Raw genomic sequence first — 19,422 nt, 5'->3', positions numbered from 1 at the left:
CCTGGAAGAGATACCTGAGCTCTCTGTGGAAGAGCTTGACCTTTCACGAGGCGTTGGAGAGGCTGGTTACAGGCTGCCGGTGTGACAAGAGCGGTGTTATGATCCGCTTGTTCTGGTGAGGGGCCCCACCAGTGTTTTCACATCAGAAGCCAATTTAAAGGTCCTTTGTTTTGCTCTCCAACTTCGAGGGTAAAGCACATGGCTTCAAAGTTCATGTCAATACAGCTCATGGCTCTCTTTAAGACGAGGGACGTAAACAAATAGGGGTTCAAATGGTGGTCACCATTAAATAAGCATGGCTCTTACATTCAAATGACTTGTTCAAAAGCAATTTTCAAACTACTTTCGGTCCAAATTCTCTATTAAAAACAGGAGAAGCACCTTTTTTGTTATTAAGGTCCCCAGTGGCCACATCAGCTGCAGCTAATTTCCAACAATTTAATAAATCCTATTAATATTTTTTGAGCGCCAGTGTTAGAAATATATCCTTTTGGATTACAGAGAAACAGAGGCACAGCCCAATTGGATATCATGGCTCGTCTCCAGTCTATCCACGGCGCGCGGATGTTTACGCCACTGCCATCGTGGAGTAAATGCTCATTAATTTTATCCCTTCGTGGCAAAATCATTTCTAGGAGAGGCAATTCAGCCTCCTGTTCCTTTCAATTCACCGCTCCCGTCAATCAAGCCCTCGTGCAGTATCCTGCAAAATGGAGGTGTTATATTCCTGCAATTATCATGTCATATACTCGAAAATGTAAATGAACGTGTGTGTAAAATTAAATTTATGGGTTGTCAGTGAAGAATAAGAACCAGGAGAGCAATTACTTATCTGCTTTCATCTTGGAGCCTCTGATACGTCAAGCAGAAAAGCATGCAGTTAAATGCTGGAATTAGCATTGTGCTGCACTTCACAATGGACGTGGGCCAGTGCCTTTTCTCCCCTCTCTTTCTTCCTCCTGCCTTTTCTCCCTTCTTCTTCTTCCCCTCTTTCTGTCTGGAGCAGCGGTGAAATGAAGATGATTATCGTGCATTACGCCTCAAAAGTGTAAAAAGGAACTTCCAGTTTCATAACCTGGTTTGTTTGCTGTTTAGACTTTCTTTGTTGAAGTCTTGTTTTGTTGCGGAAATCCTGCATTATTCATTTACAGGTATCTGACTATGAATGCTTGTATTTCCCCCACTTACACAACAAGGAAACCGTTTGAAGTGCGATGTAGAATTTATATTTAATTCCACTTTATATATGCATGCGCATACATTTGTGTTAAATCCTACATGTCTAAGCCTGCATCCCTTTTGTGAACCAAAACATCTTTGAGCCAGCATCCAATTAATAGTCTTAATGAGTGCATCACTCATGTTGTTTCTCAGCTGCACTCGTCCTATTGTCATGGCATCCAACACAAAACCAGGAGTGACTGCGGGGGTAATTACTTACCTAGCAAATGTACCTTTAAGGGTTAATAACATTGAAGGTGTAAGCAGAGCATTTGCATAATTACACACGGACTGTTTAATTTGCAACTTTTGACGGCTTTTGTTCGGCACCTCGCTTATTGTGAATGCGTTTTCTTTCCTGCACCCTTTGCACAGAGGAGTCCAGAGAAGAAAAGAGATGTACCACAACATCCTCCTCCTCCTCCTCCTCCTCCACCTCTCCCACCTTAGATGGAGTCCCTTCTCTCTAAGACCCTAATGAACAATGGAGGCAGGATTTGTTTGAATATGAATATGAATGTGCAGCGGGGCCGGCTGGAAGTTGACCTTCAGCTGTGATTTTCAGTTCATCAGGATTAGTCAAGGCGGGCGATCAGGAGCCACTAATGCATAATGACTTCTAAAATGAAAAATGTGTAGTGACCATGCAAATGTCTCGGCTAATCAAAGAGGGGGGAAAACCTGGGGTGGGGGGTTGGCGTCGAGGAGAGGAGAGCTAAACAAGGACGTGTCAAGGCCTGACAGAGAGAGAGAGAGAGAGGGAGCGAGGGAGGAGAGACATGCATGGAAAGTAATCAAGGCAGCTTGATTAGCTGGCGATGAGGACAGGGATGTCTTATTGGCCCCTTGACACACCATATAGGCTGGCTACTGTCGTGGCAGCTCCATGCAAGAGACTGTCGCAATTAGCATCCGTGAAGGTGTTACTACATGTTGATATTTTAATTGTGTTATAGTCGCATAAAGCTCGTCTGTCAAGAATCTTTGTTGACAAGATGCATCTAAAAATGATATATTAGTACATCGTAGTGCCGGAGACATCAAAGTATTTAATGTTCAAGCTGATTTCATTACATTTTAAAGGTCATGAAGGGAAAGAAGAGGAGATTTAACTCACTTCAATCAATATTGAGTCAAGGTGAATCAACTGGTGTGTTTTTGCCGCGTTGGTTATAAAATAATTTACTCGAGTGAAAAGTAAACAGTTTTAGCACAGTATTATCTTCTCTCTCCTAAAGTTGTTAAATTTTTAAGCAGCCACGAGGAGTCGACACTCCACAGTATCACCGTTAGCCCACACTCTCCGGTTAAAGTGCGCACACAATCAAAGAGCGAAGAGAAACATATCCTTTTCCCATTGATCTACTGCCTCAGAAGTCGCTCGCGCTGCCGTTTTCAGAAGAATTTGGCGGAAATACAGGATATGTGTCTTTGTTTTGTTTTGGCTGCAGTTTTGACAGCACATATTTTAATGACTATCACCTTAAAATGACATCCATTTTTTAAAAATGGCACGTCAGCAGAGAGCGAGAAACAGTTGTGCTTTTGGTTGATGTAAAACTTGTTCACTGCAGAAAGCGTCTTGTGAAATAACTTGCTCTCGTCCAACATTAAAAGTAGCTTAGGGTGAACCCCCAACAACCCGCCACATCCCGCTGAGGTGTCCACTTCATCAGTGTAGTTCCTATCAACTTTATGGAGTTGTGCATTTCACGCTGTTTCACAATAGCAGCGCTGATAGGCACGCTGAAGTGGGGGGGGGGGGGGGGGAGTTCAAGGGTCCTGCTAATTAAGGTCTACGTCTATTTAAATCTCGTCCTTTTCCCAGCGGGGTGGAGGCAGAGCAAAATAAGACGAGCAACACAAAGGCACAGCACCCATCTGTCCTTCAGCATCTCCTCTAGGCTGCCAAGCGTCACGGCCATGGGAGGCCTGCTCTCCCTACCTCTCAGTTACCAATTACCACACTCCCAGTAGATCTCTGCCAGTAGGCCTGATGCACGTTTCTAATGATCTATTTTCCCAACTTTCTCCTTTCTCCTCCATTCATTTCACTCCTATTCTTTAATTGTTGACCCTCATCTCCTCCCCTTTCTCAATTTTCTCACCCTTTCTACCTCCCGATCCTGTTGGTCAACTCATTGCACCCCTTCCTCTCTCATCCCTCCCGTCCAGGTTCCAGTGTCAGTGGCCATGATGAGTCCCCAGGTGATCACGCCGCAACAGATGCAGCAGATCCTCCAGCAGCAGGTTCTCTCCCCCCAGCAGCTCCAGGCCCTGCTCCAGCAGCAGCAGGCTGTAATGCTGCAGCAGGTAGACACACACACACACACACACACACACACACACACACACACACACTCACACTTCAATACATGCACCCTCAGACAAAGGGTCATAGGTCATGCAGACACACACACCTTTATCGGGCCATGCCCCATCAGCAGTAGGCTGGTATGTTGGAGACATATATACATCCTGAAAGTTGGCATGACTGTCTGGCGTGTGTGTGCAAACATCAACCAAACCACACACACATTCCCTCACACAACCCTGAGTCACTCTGTGCTCCAGTGTATAGCCACCAGCCGCTCATGCCAACTCACCACAGCCCGGTTGTCCTTGACACGCTTACCAAGAGGAATCTGAAATTGACGCACTTGTTCACGTCACCTCTAATTAACCGTCTCCGGTGTGTCACTGGTTCAATTCCCTGACAAGCATCCATCAGGGACTGGGAGAGTAGGGCACAGAGAGCTGAATGATGGGTGATGGATGATGTAATGTTTGGAATCAGCTCGAGAAGGCGCACACATTCGGCGCAGGCACGTGTCAGAGTTGAAATGCATTTCTCATTCTTAGATTTGATTAAGGGAAAGAGAATTGTTTAATTAAGAATGTCAGTCATTCTGATTATTCCTCTTCATGAGGAGCGCTCAGACTCTACGTTTGGTTTCAGTGCACTGCCTTTTTCACCGCAACTGAAGGCACTCTTGAGTTTACAGTACTATAAGGATTACATGGTCGGTCTGAATCATTTTGAAGGGAATCTGTCACATGGATCATTAAGCATCTGAAATCCTAAATCAACAGGGAAGCACAAGCTCAGTGAGCAGAGAGTGAAGTTAGAAAGATCTTCATAGACCTCTCCTCCAGGCCAAAAAAGCCACCTGAAGATATCATGAAATAAAATCATCCTCTAAATAGCTGTCACAGTTTGTGTGTTAAAGGAATCAGTTTAATGTAGCAGACTTGTTCCTGAGAGGGTTTACTCTGTTTATTTCAGCCACTCCAAAGGACGCCAGTGGACTCTGGCTGCCAAATGCGTAGTTAATATGATGAATTGTTGCCCCCTACAGAATAGTGCGACTATTAAAAGTCCATATGGAGAGGACTGTGAAAGACGCGAGGATACAAATGCCAAAAGCAGGAGGATGTTTTATTTGTAATGTGCAACAGTTGCTGCAGAACTGACATATGAAGTACAGCTGGAGCAAACAGACAAGATGAAGAGGGAAAGGGTCGACTTTGATGGTTCTCTTTTTTCCATTAGAATTAGTCCCCAATATGGCAATACAGTTTTTTCAATTTGATCTTTGACTCCTATAAAGTTTTACAGAGTTGTACTGTATATGAGACAATGTAGATTAACTCATTCTTATCCTCTGCTTGTGTGCATCTGTTTGTGTGTGTGTGTGTGTGTGTGTACAGCAACACCTGCAGGAGTTTTATAAGAAACAACAGGAGCAGCTTCACCTGCAGCTTCTCCAACAGCAACACCCCGGCAAGCAGGTAAAAGAGGTAAGAGCACGACACACACACACACACCTACACCTAAGATAAAATAAGAAAAAGGGAATATTTGATTTCATTCCGTCTCTTCGCCTCAGATTAACCACATCAGATGGTTAATTTGTTTATTAGTTTGATTGGCGATTAAACAAAACTCCCAACTATACTTTTGTTCCTCCTACCTTCACACAGGCTCTGACTGAACACTTCCAAGTGACGTCCACACACACCTAGACATTGCGCTCACTCTCACTGATTTACAGAAAGGAGACCAGAGACCGAGGGTCCTGGGTCCAATTCGTTAGTCAACTGTTTCTATGGGCATCCAAACACATGCGTCCACAGCTAAAGTTACAGCCTACGACGCCCATAAATCACAATGACAGGCAGCTGGTGGACAGACACGGCTCCGTCTCGTCCTCTCCGCCTGCTGAAGAGGAGGGGATGAGCACGACAGCCTCAGCCACATTTGCGTCGCTGCGTTCGAGTGTCACGCGGCGGGCCACATCCAGTCAATACCGTACGTGTTGAGGCAGTTAAATTGATCAGAAAAAAAGGTATCACATAGACGCATACACACACACACTTCTCTCTCTGTGTTGCATCTCTGTGTCTCCTCAAGCAGCCCATTATGCTGCCCCTACAGGAAGCCGCCACTGACCTCCCGGCGGCTTTGTTTCTGTTTGGATTTGCGAATAGAATTTTTCAGGGGCCCCCGCCATCAAATATGGAATAGAAATTGCTCCCTTATTTCTCTTGAGGCAGGCTGTGGGGGGTGGGTGGCAGAGGGGGGGACAAACTACCTCCCTCCATCACTCCATTATGCAGCCTGTTTTCCAGTGAGCGCATCACAAGTTTTACCCCCCACCTCCATGCTTTCCTCCAGGTCCACCATGACACAAACATACAGAAACACATGAGCATGACACGCTGCATGCACATAGACATGCATATAGAGGAGAGGAGAACAAAAACTGGAAAAAACTTGACACTACAGACGAGAAAGACTGAATATAATCCATCAAATCTAATAGTGTGTACTTACTGCTGATTATTACCTGTGTTCATGATTTAATGACAGTCCAACGTGTTACGGCTCAGATTCAAAGCTTTTGTCTCTGCCTGAAATTCACTCCCTCTCAGACTTGTTCTTGCGGCGGTGACTGAGTTTGATGTTTTTCATTTTGTTGTTGTTTTTGTTGTTGTTTTGCACAGGGGCTTACGCAATCGCCTGTCTGGCCCAGCGATAAACAACTCAGTGAGGCAGCGAGGAGAGCAGAGCGAGGGGTGGGTGAAAAGGGGGGGTTGAAGCGTTGTGCATGCGTGTGCACATGTTGGGGTGTGATTGCACTTGTGTCTATGCATTCACACACACTTTATGTTGTAAATCTCTCATTCTGCCAGCTCCCTCTGGCCACATAAGCTGTAACAGACCATCAGCGAAGGCGAGACAATTAACTATCAGGGGTGGTGGTGGTGGTGGAGGCAGGGGGGAGGGTTGTGGGATGGGGGATTATACCAGAGGCTTAGTATCATACACAATCACAAGCCACATACACTGACAGGCTTGAGAGCTGGTATATCAGTACAGCTTTGTGTCTGTTTTAGCGCACTCACTCACAGACATGAACACACACAAAGAGAGGAGAACAGCACTGTGGTACAGCCCAAAAAACAGGAGGGAAGACTAAGTGAACACAGACAGAGAGGGAGAGCGTGCAGAGAGGCAGAAGAAGAGGCAGAGAGGTGTAGCTAAGGTCACGGCAGAGGCGAGCGAGTGCAGACACTTCACACAGCACACAACATCCCTCCGTCTTCTCTCTCCTCTCTCTCTCACACAGTTGTTAATTCCTCTGTAATTTTCCCTCCTCTCTCCGCTCCTCTCTTGCTCCTCTCCTCTTCCTCCTCCTCCTCCTCGCTCCTCTCTCTCTCTATAGCAACAGCAGCAGCAGCAGCAGCAGCAGCTGGCCGCCCAGCAGCTCGTCTTCCAGCAGCAGCTCCTGCAGATGCAGCAGCTCCAGCAGCAGCAGCACCTGCTCAACATGCAGCGGCAGGGCCTGCTCTCGCTGCCGGGGCCCGCGCCCGGCCAGGCCGCCCTGCCCGGACAGACCCTGCCTCCGCAAGGTAAGTGGAGGGAGAGAGGGAGGAGGAGGGGAAATGTGGCCGCGCTAATGTGGAGCATGTGACTTGCTCCAGTGGTGGTCACGTGCTTCCTGTGTTTTGTCTGCAGGTGTGAGCGCTGCTGCCTCTGTCACTGTCATTGTCCCTTTCTTCATCTCCAAGCCTGTCTGTCCCACTCCTCTCCTGTCTGTCTTTGTGTTTCTCATTGGTATGCACCTGCATCCGCCCTGCGTTATCTTTAAGTATGTCTGTATGTCTGTCTGCCTTCCCCTCATTGGTATGCTCTTGTGCCTTCCACTTTGTCCCTAACTCTCCACATGATCATTTTGTTTTAGTCTTCCACTCTTTCTTTTCTCTCTCTTCTTGTCTGATTGTGGCTTTCTTTGTTTCCCTCTAAGCTCTCCTCTGCCTATGTTTGTGTTTGTTGTTTTTTCCATCTCTGTTTCTATTCCCCCCGCTCCCCCAGCCTCCCCTCCTTTCTTCCTCGGTTTTTGTTGTTGTTGTTGTTTACTGCCTTCTCCGAGAGCCAGGGAGGGGAGAAAGAGAAGAATAAAAAAGGACAGGGAGAGAGAGGAGAGCAGGCTCCATTTTCTTCCCCTGAGCCAAGTAAACACCTATGTTTGTTGTTTACCACCAAAATGGCGGAGCTCGAAAAACAACAGGCAGAGAGATGTTAGGAGGAAATCAAAGGAGTGCAATTTTGCCTAATTAGTTGCCAAGCTGGAAACAAGCAGTGGACAAAGCTTGTTTATCTGGAACATTCACAGTGATCAATGTTTTATAGTTCTTCCTCAGTGAAAACACACACAAAATTTGAGACTGAGGACTGGAAGAGTAATCTGTTAACAGGTTAAAATCAGTATCTAACTGAGCAGAGAGGAAGAACAACAGCACACTTGTTTTTATTGATCAGTACAGTATGAGTTCAAGCTCAGGTCTGCAGTGAAGCAGCACAGGATGATAGCCAGTCACTGAGGGGAAGGCCTTGAGTCATGCAGCTTTAGACAACTTTTCAGGCTGTTGAATAAAGTTCAGCTTTTGTCCCACAGCAGTCACAACAGTTGTCTTCCTTGTTTCCCTAGCCGGCCTGAGCCCCGCAGAGCTCCAGCAGTTGTGGAAGGACGTGACCGGAGCCGGCGGTCACAGCATGGAGGACAACGGCATCAAACACAACAACAGCGGCAACACCGGCACCGGCGGGGGTGGCGGCGGCGGTGGTCTCGACCTCTCCACCAACAACTCTTCTTCAACTACCTCCTCCTCCAATCCCGCCAAAGCGTCGCCACCCATCTCTCACCATTCCATCGCCAACGGACAGTCCCCCGTCCTCAACCACAGAAGAGAGAGGGAAAGGGAACGGGAAAGGGAGCGAGAGAGGTAAAAAATAATTGAGATGTCATCCGCCCACCTTTTCTATTCTTTTTTTTTTTCCACAGGAAAAAGGCAGAGAAGATGAAAAGTTTACAGCAGCGCACACAAGAGCTTGTTTGTCTTTGTGCCACAATTCAGTGCAGAAACACATCAGAACTCTCATCCAGAGTGTTTGTCCTCGTTTAAAATAACAGCATTCTTACAACAGGGGAAACCTGATGTTTTGTTTATTTGTTCAATAGTTTATTAGCGTCTTGGCAATATTCAAAAAAATAAGAGCCTTGTTCTCCCAAGGGAGCGCGTGTGCCATTGAACGCACTTAGCTTGCACACAGATATCAAAAGCAGGGAGAGGAAGCCATGCAGGCAGGCACACTTACAACAAGCCTCTCTGGCAGGCAAGACAAGGTAACCTGCTTGTACATTAAGTATTTAGTGCTTTCTCTTTCTTTTTTTTTCTCTTTTGAAAATTACCTTCCTTGCTTGCTTGTCATGTAAACAGAATACGTGATGCCTTGAGTGGCGTTTCCAGGATGTTTATCCTTGTGATGGCGTCTTTTATAAATGCACCCAGCGCCAAAACACTGACTGTTCACATATCTGCCTATCTGGCCCATGCATTATTCAAAGGCTTTTCTTGGGCGATATTATAATAAGGACTTAGGGTAGCGGTGTGTGTGTCTGTGTGGATGCTCGGTAGAGACTCACACTGGAGGTGGAAGTGCTGTGTAATTGGTTTAAAGTAGATGCTATCTCTCCAGTACCACTAAAAGGAGGCTTGAAAAAGATACCTTCAGAAGGAAGACAGAGAGGAAGGGAGGGAATGAGAGGAGAGGGAAGAAAGGAGGGGAAAAAAATACTTTTTATCTGCCTGCGTGCGTCCCGAGGGGTGTGTGGTGTCTCATAATGATCGAACAAGGAGTATTGTCAGGAGCACTGCTTACTAACATGCCACGGATCGATGCGGGGAAAGCCCCTCCGTAAAACCCCAGTGTGAGCTCTGCCAGCACACACACACATATTCATGGACCACACACATACAAGTACAGGCATCAGCTATAAGCAGACAAACACATCTACACACACACACACACACACACACACACCAGTGCCAAGCCTAAAGGTTAAACTGTCATCTTTAATAGGATGTGCTGTCTAGGCAGGGTCGTAACTTATTTGGGTGCCATTTGAAAAACGCCAGCTCCCCCTTCGTCCTCAAAGAACATAAGTTACACAGAGTATTAATCTCCTGATGAAAATTATATGGCTGTCTGGATTTTTAATGTTTACTTGAAAGCGTCCACCCCTCCCACCCCCGTAATGGCTTTACAAGATGGGATGGTGGCAGTGGTGGAGACAAAGCTACAGCTCACTCTAGATTTCCATTGGGGGATTAAGCTGAAGTCACATATTAGTCTCTTAGTCCATGTAGCTGCATATTGTGCCTCTGTTGGTATATTTGTGTGTTTCTCGCTGAACAATTCAGCCAAAACTGACCTGTTTTGACCCCTCTTCCTGCCGACTGTAACCTTAAGTTACAAACGTCCTCGAGCCTTTTACAGATTTCTGCAATGACCTCGATGCTGCCCTCCCCTCCTCACTCTCCTGACCTCCCTCCCTTCTTCTTCTCTCTTTCAGTTCGCTACATGAAGAAAGTGGAGGGACCCACCCCCTGTACGGTCACGGCGTTTGCAAGTGGCCCGGCTGTGAGAACATCTGCGAGGACTTCGGACAGTTTTTGAAGTAAGAATCATACAGCAAAAGGTGTTGCCTCTTCACCTCTCCCTGTTAACACCATGTGCAAGAAGCTGGTATCTATTTTATTGTGAAAGGCACACAGGTTCCCCCCTTATGCCACAGCACCTCCTTTCTGTGTGGGCCTAACAAAGAAAACATCACCGCCTCTCAAAGAGCACATTTTGACCCCGCAGACAGCCAGTTGACAGGGTTCAGCTCAGGCAGCGCAGGATTCAAACCAACTCTGATCCATAACAAATCTCCTTCCCGGCGTGGAGGGGCCTGATAGGTTTGTGAAAAAGCGTCAAAAGCTAATGGCAACTCGCACGGCCGCACACTTACCTCCACAACAAAAGGCCCCCATTCACTGTTGTCATGGTGCAGCCGCCAGAGCAAATGAACTCTTCATGCTCCATCAACAATTTAGTTAATTAGCTCATTTGTAATTGGCCGGCTTTGTTGCCAGGATGTTAGTGGGGGGACATCAAAGGAAGAAGGTGTTTGCAGCACTGCCGATTACAGGTTATCACATTGCCACTCACTGAGTCTCTCTCCCTCTCTCTCTCTCTCTCTCTCACTATCACTCTTTCCCTGGCTCCCTGCTCTCACACAGAGAAGAAAAGAAAGGGAAAGCTTTAATTTGAATATTCTAATTAGATTTGTAATTAACTGTGAAATAACGATCTGGCGAGTGTTTTTCAGGGGCTGTAAATGTCCATGTGAATTCGCATAAACTCCTGAAATCAGGACATTGTTCTGGTGTATTTTCCCCCAAATTATGCATTTCTCTACACTAGTGACTGTAATAAGTTGCAGAAAGCAAAAAAAAAAAAAAAAAAGTACAGATACAAGAAACTAGTCCACCCATGGGGGAGCTGCTGTAGGATTTAGGTCAGGCTTTTACTAATTCTACAGCAGCTTGTGAATTAAAGCTAAAAGGTGCGTCTGTGGAATGAAATGAGTCTCATAAACACGGTGTTTACCGGTCTTTAAAAAACACAGCCAGACGTGACATTAAGCTGGATTTTCACACTCTATCAAGGCATACAATGCGCTCAAAGGAGCCATAATTGACAGCGATGGATTTAAATGAATCAGAGGTGAATATATATTACAACTACAGCCTGACAAGTGTGTTTGCTTATCCCCTGTGGAAAATGCGCCACGTGCTTGTCAATGTCAGTAACAGTTTTCTGCAGAGGACATCCATAGGCATCATCTTGTATCGTTCCAGAAGCTGCTTGCTTATGAAAAGCCAGTTTTCAGCGTGCAATGTGCGTCCAACCCGGACTACATGTGCTTCAGTCCAGGTAGAAGAGTTTGCCTTGCAGCTTGGGAAACAAATGTGTGTGTGAGGAGGCAAGCCTGCTCCGGATTAGCAGGTTTTTCTGATATCTTGTCCTATCACCTCAGTTCACTTACTTAAAGGAGACATCAGCCTATCCCTGTGCACTGTACGCTCCGCTCACACGCAAACAAAACCTAAGTCTGTGTGCTCTGAGGATACTGTGTCTAGGTAGCTTAGCTGGTTATTTAGGTGAGGGGCAGAGATGCAATGTGTAAAGCGGTGTGTCTGCGAATCCAGTAAGCTGGCGAGTCGATGCAAAAGGACGCGTGGTTGTAAAGACAAACTGAGAGAGCGAGGAAGACAGACGGGGAGAAAACAGGTAGATTTCAAACTTGAAAGCGAGAACACAGGTTGGCAGATGGTTTAGTAGGAGCGCGTGCCAGAACATCGGCTGCTACAAAACAGAACAGTGTCTTGGTTCAGCCCCCCCGCCAACACACACACACCCCTGCAAGTCAGAGGCTGGCTCTTATACTGTAACCCAGCCAGCACATGAAAACAGGCACCAACAAAGAAGGCAGTCTCGTCATCAGAACAAAGATGGCTGCTCGGTGGCGTGCCTTGGAGCAGTGATTGTCGGTGTCAGAGGGAGTCCTTTCATGTTTCCGGAGATGCCAGTCGGCTACACACACACACTTTGCACACACACACAGGCACAGTTTAAACGGGGTTACATAAAGCGGGTGTCAGATTTAGATGACAGTTTAGATGTTAGGTAGTTGGGTGTGGGTTACGTGCGCGGGGAGGCGAAAGGGGGGGGGGGGACAAGTCAAGCTGGCGTCTCGCAGCTCGCTGTAGGAGCTCAGCTCAGCGGCGGTGACACGTTTAGTCATCTATTGTTTTGTTGCATGAAGAAACTTGTCAAGATCAGCATTTAATAGCTCCTCAGCATGCTTTTAAGTGTTCTCACCTGGAAAAGGTAGCCGCGAGGTGGCTGGCACCCTGAATTAGCTCTCTGAAGTTCAAAATGAAATGATATTGCTGGGGATGTTTCTTGAGTGGTGGGTGTTGGGGTTTGTGTGTGTGTGTATTTGTGTCAGTTACATGAGAAAGAAAGAGGGAGGAACATAAATGCTATTAGTGCAAGTGGAGCTATTTTTGTGGGGGCTTTTATGGTAAACATAAAGAATAAAAAAGGATTGAGGCTCTTCATGTCATCATTTGCATAGCTGTACAAGCAAGGCTGTAGCCAGAGAGTCAACATTCAGGGGGAGGAAATTCTGGTGGGGGGTCCTCACCCTAGAAAAAACAAAGCATTTTTCCATTCTAAGATATTTAAAAATTCATTATCATATGAGGTGAACCTTTTTAGCTAATTAGCTAGCTAATGCATTGAATGTATGCTAGCTAGCTAACGTTCTGACAGCAGTATAAAATCACAAGATGATAACCATCTATGAAATTACCATTTTTACAGAAATGTTATTCTGGGTTTTTTCAATTTTTCATACATTTGAACGTACTGAAATAGACGGTGTTTGACATTGCTGACGTTGTACCTACAGCAGTTGAGCAATGGCTTCTTGTAGGGTATGGCAACACCACCGTACAAAAACCTCTTTCTATTTCCTGCAGTTTTTGTACAGACTTCTACACTTACGGGATTTAAATCACTCCTGATCTCACGCCCCTCTCAGCTTTTATCGCCCCTATGTCGGCCTTTCACCTTGTATATCAGTGTCCTTGCACCGCAATAACACACAGTGTTTCAACACATAAACACACACTTGCTCCCACACACACACACACTTAACTCCTTCCACTCTCTGTCACCACTCCGCTCTCCTTATTACTGGCAGGAAGGCAGGCTCCATGTTAAAATGGCAAGCTCAGCCGCTAACCTGAACGTTGGTGTCTGTAACCCACTGCTAATTAAACCCACAAGGCAGCAGCCAAGTGTCTTAGTCTCTATTTAATGTACACACACACACACATACACACACAGTGGATTCAGGCAGGCCCCTGGCCCCTGGATAGCCGAGCTCCCCTCTACCCCTCCACATGTCTGCTGCACTGTGACAAGACCTTTAAAACGGAGGGCATTACTTATGCACTACCACCATGGGGAGTGTGTGTGTGTGTGCGTGTGCTTGTTTGTGCACAGTAGTAGGTGTACAGTAGTCACATATGGCTGCTTCTTCCTCTCTTTGTATATGTGTATGTGTTAGTCTGGCTAGTCTAGTGTTGGTGTGTCACATGTAGACAGTTAGGGGGCCTAACTTGCTCTCCTCTGCAGCCCCTGATAATACACACAGACAATTAGCACAAGTGTATCATCCATACATGCTGGCTTGAATAGATTTATTATTAGGCCCTTGGTGGACGTTGATGGCCTATACATATTCATACACACAGCTGTGGGGAAAAACCTTTGAGATGTTTTGCTCCCTTCTCTTTAAGAGAAACTGCAGCATCCAATAAAAAGAAGTCTTTATCTGGGGGTTGAAAAACAGGCGGCTGTGTCTCACCTCTCTCTCCCTCCCCCTCTTATTTATCAGTCTCTTTAGTTGCTGTTATTTGCTCTGATTTCTCCGCTACATCTCTCAATCTCCATCCTTTCCTCCCCCCGTCCTCACAAGGCCTTCATCGCATGAGAAATTCCCTCTTCAAGGCAGAAATCAATGTTCCTCTAAAGCGAGGCATGAACAGTAAACACAAACAGCAGCCAGCCAAGCCTGACAGTGAGACATGTATCCTCCGCCTCTCGGTTTAAAGGATTGTACCTGGTTGTTACAGTTAAGATGAGTCAGTCTGACTCTTATTTTTTTCTGTTTACATTTTCACCTGCATCTCGTTTAGATTTGTTTATGATTAGAGGCAACCAAAAGATCAGAGCTGCAGTGTAATGATAATTTTCTCATGAGTATATGGGCTTGGAAGGAGATGAAATAACAGATAAGAGTAAAGAGTTTTTATGCAATTAGAGAAGACAGTTTATAGCTCAAAGAGAAATACAAAGTGCTTTTTTTGCCTGCATCAGTAAATAAGGTGTTCTTTCATTATTGTTTTCTGTCTGCCTGTCTGTCTCCCCCTCCTCCTCCTCCTCCTCCTCCTCGTTTTTTGTCTTTGTGTGGCATTATTAATGCACAGTAGGACATGCATGCCATTTGAATATTTCATAAATGCATGTAGTAATCTGCCTGTAATCACCTCGCTAACTGGCCGGCAGTAGATGAAGGTGTGCGTGTGCGTTGGCTGGAGGGGCTGTCGAGAGGCCGTAGAACAATCGCACGACAAAATAAAAGAAAAACAAGCTGCTTGTCGATGAGAGGCAAACTTAATAAAGATTCCCCCCCCTCCTTCTTTTTTTTTTTTTGTAATGAGGTATCTTCAGGGACAGCGAGCAGGCCGTGCTGTGCTTTTGAAGCAGCTGTAATTCATGACACACGCCATACATCAAGTGCATAAGATAGCATTATGGGCAGTGAAATGAAAAGGGTATTTGCAACATTAGTTCCCTCATCCTGCGAGGGACGTGATTAAATGATTAATGTAATGCCCCCTTTTTGCATGCGCATTCTGAAACAGCAATTAGGCACAGGGCTGGAGAAAACCCACCAGCTCGTCCCTCCCCTCTCCGCCGTCGCTATCCCTCATCCGTCCCCCGCTCCCCCCCCCCCCCCCCCCCCGCCGCCCCTCCTTTCTTAATGCTACCTCATTCTTGATTTATAATGAAAAATTTCTGAGCATTAGACCTGAAATGGTCACAAAAAGTATAAGCAGGGATGAGATGGAATGGTTTTAAATGGTGTGCAGTGTAATTGAAAGGTACAGAGCTATTGTGATTACAAATGTTCTATTCAGCTTTTGATTGGCAGGCCAAGAGAAGGCGGCTCAATGAGTTCTTGTTTTTGCACGTTGCAGATAAACAAGAAGTGAGGGGTTTTGGGAAGAGAATAGAGGACTATGTGGTTGGGAAGTGTGTGTTTCTGTGTGTTTTTACTGTTTGTGCAAGTTCGTGATAATGTAAGCGAGCGTGTGTGTTCTCAGATAAAGTGAAAGCCAGTGAGAGAGGGAGATTTTGTACTACCTCTAATGCACTGGAGGCAGCGCTGTAAATGATCATTGAAGGGTCTGCAAGCTAACCTATAATTACTGGAGATAAAGTGGCAGCTCTGGCATTTCATAAGCATGCCTCCTCAAAGCTTGCTTTGTGAGTTTGTCACCAATGATCATTTAGATAGAGGCTCATTACCCAGCATCACAACACTTTAGAAACCCCTTTTTCGCCCCATATTTGTGTGCGTGCGCGTCTGCATATGTGCGCTTTAGCAGGAATAAAGGTCTATCTTAATGGCGAGGCTCTTTTGTGTCCTACAGACGAAATCCAATCAAGACAAAAACCCTCATTGACTGTTATGGCTGTCTGGCTGCCTTTTTCTTCTAATGAGGCGAACACACCAGATACATTTAATATGTCTGCTGCCAGATAATGCACCTTCAGTGGAAAGAGCTGCTTTTGTGTGTCAAATGTTGCCGGTGTTAAATTGTGTGTATTGTTTTCGGTAAACGAAGGAGACAAAGCCGTTCTGCTGGGCTAGCATCTTTTATTCTCTGTAAAAAGCAGCAGCAGCGCTCAGGGTGGCACTGAAGTTAGCCATCTTAACTGACGCAGGCCTATTGTCATGTTAAACATGGCACCACACACCGTCATGTTACTTCTAATTACCTCATTTCACTGTGGAACAATGGGTTCTAACAGGTTCCTATAGATGATTGTCCCAGTATAGAAATATTATCATTAAAAAAAAAACAGTGGTGAAGTTGATACTGTAATTACCATCCTCTACAATTTGGATCATGGTGAAAATGAATGTTCTTCTGCTAGCTTTGACACATTGGATAGATTTTAGAGTTGGTTTGTAACATCTCTGTCTGTCTGTCCCTCCACCTCCAGGCACCTAAACAGTGAACATGCCCTCGATGACCGGAGCACAGCCCAGTGTAGAGTCCAAATGCAAGTCGTACAGCAGCTGGAAATACAAGTAAGTTCTGCTCTCAGGTAATAAAAGAGCAGAAACACACCTGAGTTGGAACAAAGTTTGATGTATTGTTACATTTGTACCATTGTCACATTTTACTAAAGCAAACCCATTTCTCATTTAAGCCAATCAAAACTTTATTTTTTGAAAGTTGTGTGAGCAAGAGGAAGGCCACACTGTGGTCTGCTTAATACTTCCAGACAAGCAGGACCTGCTGAATTCAACAAAGCCACTAAACAAAGGAATCCTCAGGCCTTACAACCAAAGCCATTATGGCTGTTTTAATTGAATTAAGCGTGTGCTTTATTTTCTCTGCTTTCTTTTTTTTTTTCATTCTCTTTTTCTTTCCAATTAATAGCGGGCGCATCTCTCCCGGTCTGCTGTGTTAATTAACTGCACTTTGCACCTGAAGAAAGCTCAAAAGGAGGGAACTATTTTCAGTAGGTGGAGCGTGACCTTATTAAGAAGTCATGCTGGCTAGATAATGAGAGCGCTGATTGAGCGACATTATTACTCAGCACTGCCGACAAGCGTTCCTCTTCCTTTAGAAACAAATAGATATGTATGTTCAAACAAAGTGCCAGCTGGGGATGTTCAGTCTGCCAGTCGAAACCAGGCCTTCAGACTTTGCATTGTATTGTATTTTGGGTCAGAGCTAATGAGTTCTCTTCAATATATAAAGTTAATAAAATGGGTCGGTACTCTTGGAAATATTACGAATATGTTACGATGGCAAAAGTTTACAAAGAGATCCAACTCTAACTGCTAGTCTCCGAAGGCCAAGCACTTCCTCCCTCCTTATTTTCTGGTAGGATAAACAGTTTTTGTTTAATTGTTTGGCATGTGGTTGGATCTTAAAAGTAAATAAGTTATGCTGGCGTGCAAAAAAAAAAAAGAGTCATAAAAAGGATTCTGTTATTTATTTAATTTTACTTCATTTTCTGTGTTATGTTGTTCATTGCAAACCAAAGCTATTGAAGCCTGAGCTTTACAGTGTGACCAATTACAGCGGTGCACTTGTGTTGTCTGTCCTGTCTCTTCTCTTCTTCTCCCACCATCCTTCTCTTCCTCTTCTTTTTTCCACGAGAGCCGTCACTAGTAATGAGGCCCAGCTCAGTGCATGTATGTGTGCGTGTATGAATGTGTGTGTACTTGCTTTTCTGTTTCTCTGTGTGTTTGGTCCTCGTGCGTGTGTGTGTGTATATTAAGGGTGTTGGTGGGGGCGTTGAGCCTTTCACATGGTCTAGTCCCTGTCACTCCCTGCGAATTAGATTGATGATAGGCGATGGCCGGGGCCACTAACTGGACCGGGGAGGCGGGGCCACCTGGCACCCTGTTTGGAAGACCCCTTCACCTCTCAGCAGCTGCTGGCTGCGCTCCATCCCCCTAACAGTGTCCACAGGACTTTGAGCAGACACTCAGGACCACCTAATTTATGGCCCGACTAGCTTGTTACTGTCAGAGCCTCGCTGACCTAAATTTTTGCTATTGACAAAAAGATGAAACGCTATTTGTTTTGCCTGACCTGTCTGCACCCCCTCCTCTCTCCCTCCCCCAGCCTCTCATATTCTACATCACCAGCAGAACTGCTTGGTTTATATCAAACCTTTTCTTTCTTTCTTAATCCTCACTGGAATCTCGTGTCTCAGATTCTTCATCCTCCTCTCCTCTCCTCTCCTCTCCTCTCCTCTCCTCTCCTCTCCCCACCCCTCCGCTCTAATCTCCTCTAATGTACTCTCTTCTCCTTCTCTCTTAACAGCTTTCTAAAGAACGTGAGCGTCTTCAGGCGATGATGGCCCACTTGCACATGCGGCCCTCGGAACCCAAGTCATCTCCCAAACCAGTGAGTGCATATTGCTCCGGCTACCGTAAACAAGCTTGGCTATGAATGAGTCCCCCCCCCTCTTCACACACACACACACACACACACACGCACACACACACACACACACACACACACAAACACACACACACACAGAAAATGAACAGTTTAACCCACCCGCCAGTTGAACGAGAAGATGAAAAGGGGGAATGGGATTTTCTAATACCGAGTTACATCTGCTTCTTATCGGTATTGTGCTCGGTGAGAGGACAATAGAGTTTGGAAAGTGTATTAGATGGCAGAGCGGTGGAGTCCTTGGCTAAAACGCAGGGTCATTTCTTTGTGATGGATATAATAGCCAAAACAACCTGTTGGCTGCTGATGACTGTTTGGCTCGGTGGCCGCAGCAGTGCTCAGAAGTGGAATGAGAGAGGAGAAGATGTGTCATTTTAACAACAAACACCTGAAAATTACACCCACGAGTGGCGAAGACGGTGCGATGTTGACATTAATACCCACACTGCTGCTAAAATTGGTCCCAGAAAAAAACAGCAAAAAATCCCAAAATTGTGAAAGGGGTCACCGAAGGAGGAAAATGGTGTCACTACATTTTCTTTCTTTTGGATTGAATGATTACGACTGCATTTCTCCCGTCCTGTATTTGAATTTAATATTAAAGATGATACATTTTTGGCAAACATTATTTCCTCCCAGTTTCAGACGTTTTGAAATATTTGAGAGCAAAACATTGTTAGCGTGTTTCTGCTGCTTAGTAAGTGCCTACTTTCAATAGAATAATTTCCCTCATCACCTCTCATCATAGAATGTAGATAATCACAAGATAGCATAATTATCCCATAATTCCATCAGGAATCAAACTCCCTTTTTATTATTCAATCTCTCTCTCTCTCTCTCTCTCTCTCTCTGTCTCTTTCTCTCTCTCTCTCTCTCTGTAGCTTCATTTTTTTTAATCTTCAAAACTCCAGCAGCTTGGTTCCATCTCGTCCAATAAAGAATTTTGCAGCCTAT

The 19,422-nt window shown here is 45.4% G+C and overlaps 1 protein-coding gene across 14 annotated transcripts in view; it reads left to right on the top strand.

The window, feature by feature from the left end:
* foxp2 (forkhead box P2) overlaps nucleotides 1-19,422 on the top strand; it is a 106,116-nt gene that overhangs the window by 66,830 nt on the left and 19,864 nt on the right. For 11 of the 14 annotated variants that reach the window (XR_014621520.1, XM_084345519.1, XM_084345515.1 and 8 more), the window contains 8 exons: nucleotides 3,397-3,534; nucleotides 4,933-5,022; nucleotides 6,229-6,300; nucleotides 6,951-7,137; nucleotides 8,217-8,511; nucleotides 10,143-10,247; nucleotides 16,487-16,574; nucleotides 18,331-18,414. Coding sequence is in view for 13 of the 14 variants with exons in the window: in XM_084345519.1 (XP_084201645.1) it covers nucleotides 3,397-3,534; nucleotides 4,933-5,022; nucleotides 6,229-6,300; nucleotides 6,951-7,137; nucleotides 8,217-8,511; nucleotides 10,143-10,247; nucleotides 16,487-16,574; nucleotides 18,331-18,414 (1,059 nt within the window). In the remaining variant the exon portion in view is untranslated. The remainder of the gene's footprint in view (nucleotides 1-3,396; nucleotides 3,535-4,932; nucleotides 5,023-6,228; nucleotides 6,301-6,950; nucleotides 7,138-8,216; nucleotides 8,512-10,142; nucleotides 10,248-16,486; nucleotides 16,575-18,330; nucleotides 18,415-19,422) is intronic. The other 3 variants (XM_084345526.1, XM_084345525.1, XM_084345523.1) reach the window with 2 other exon arrangements.

The sequence above is a fragment of the Pagrus pagrus genome, assembly GCF_965226575.1.
Source record: "Pagrus pagrus genome assembly, chromosome: 23".
Classification (NCBI taxonomy): Eukaryota; Metazoa; Chordata; class Actinopteri; order Spariformes; family Sparidae; genus Pagrus; species Pagrus pagrus.
The sequence above is the reverse complement of the archived record's forward strand: the minus strand, read 5'-3'. Positions and strand labels throughout refer to the sequence as shown.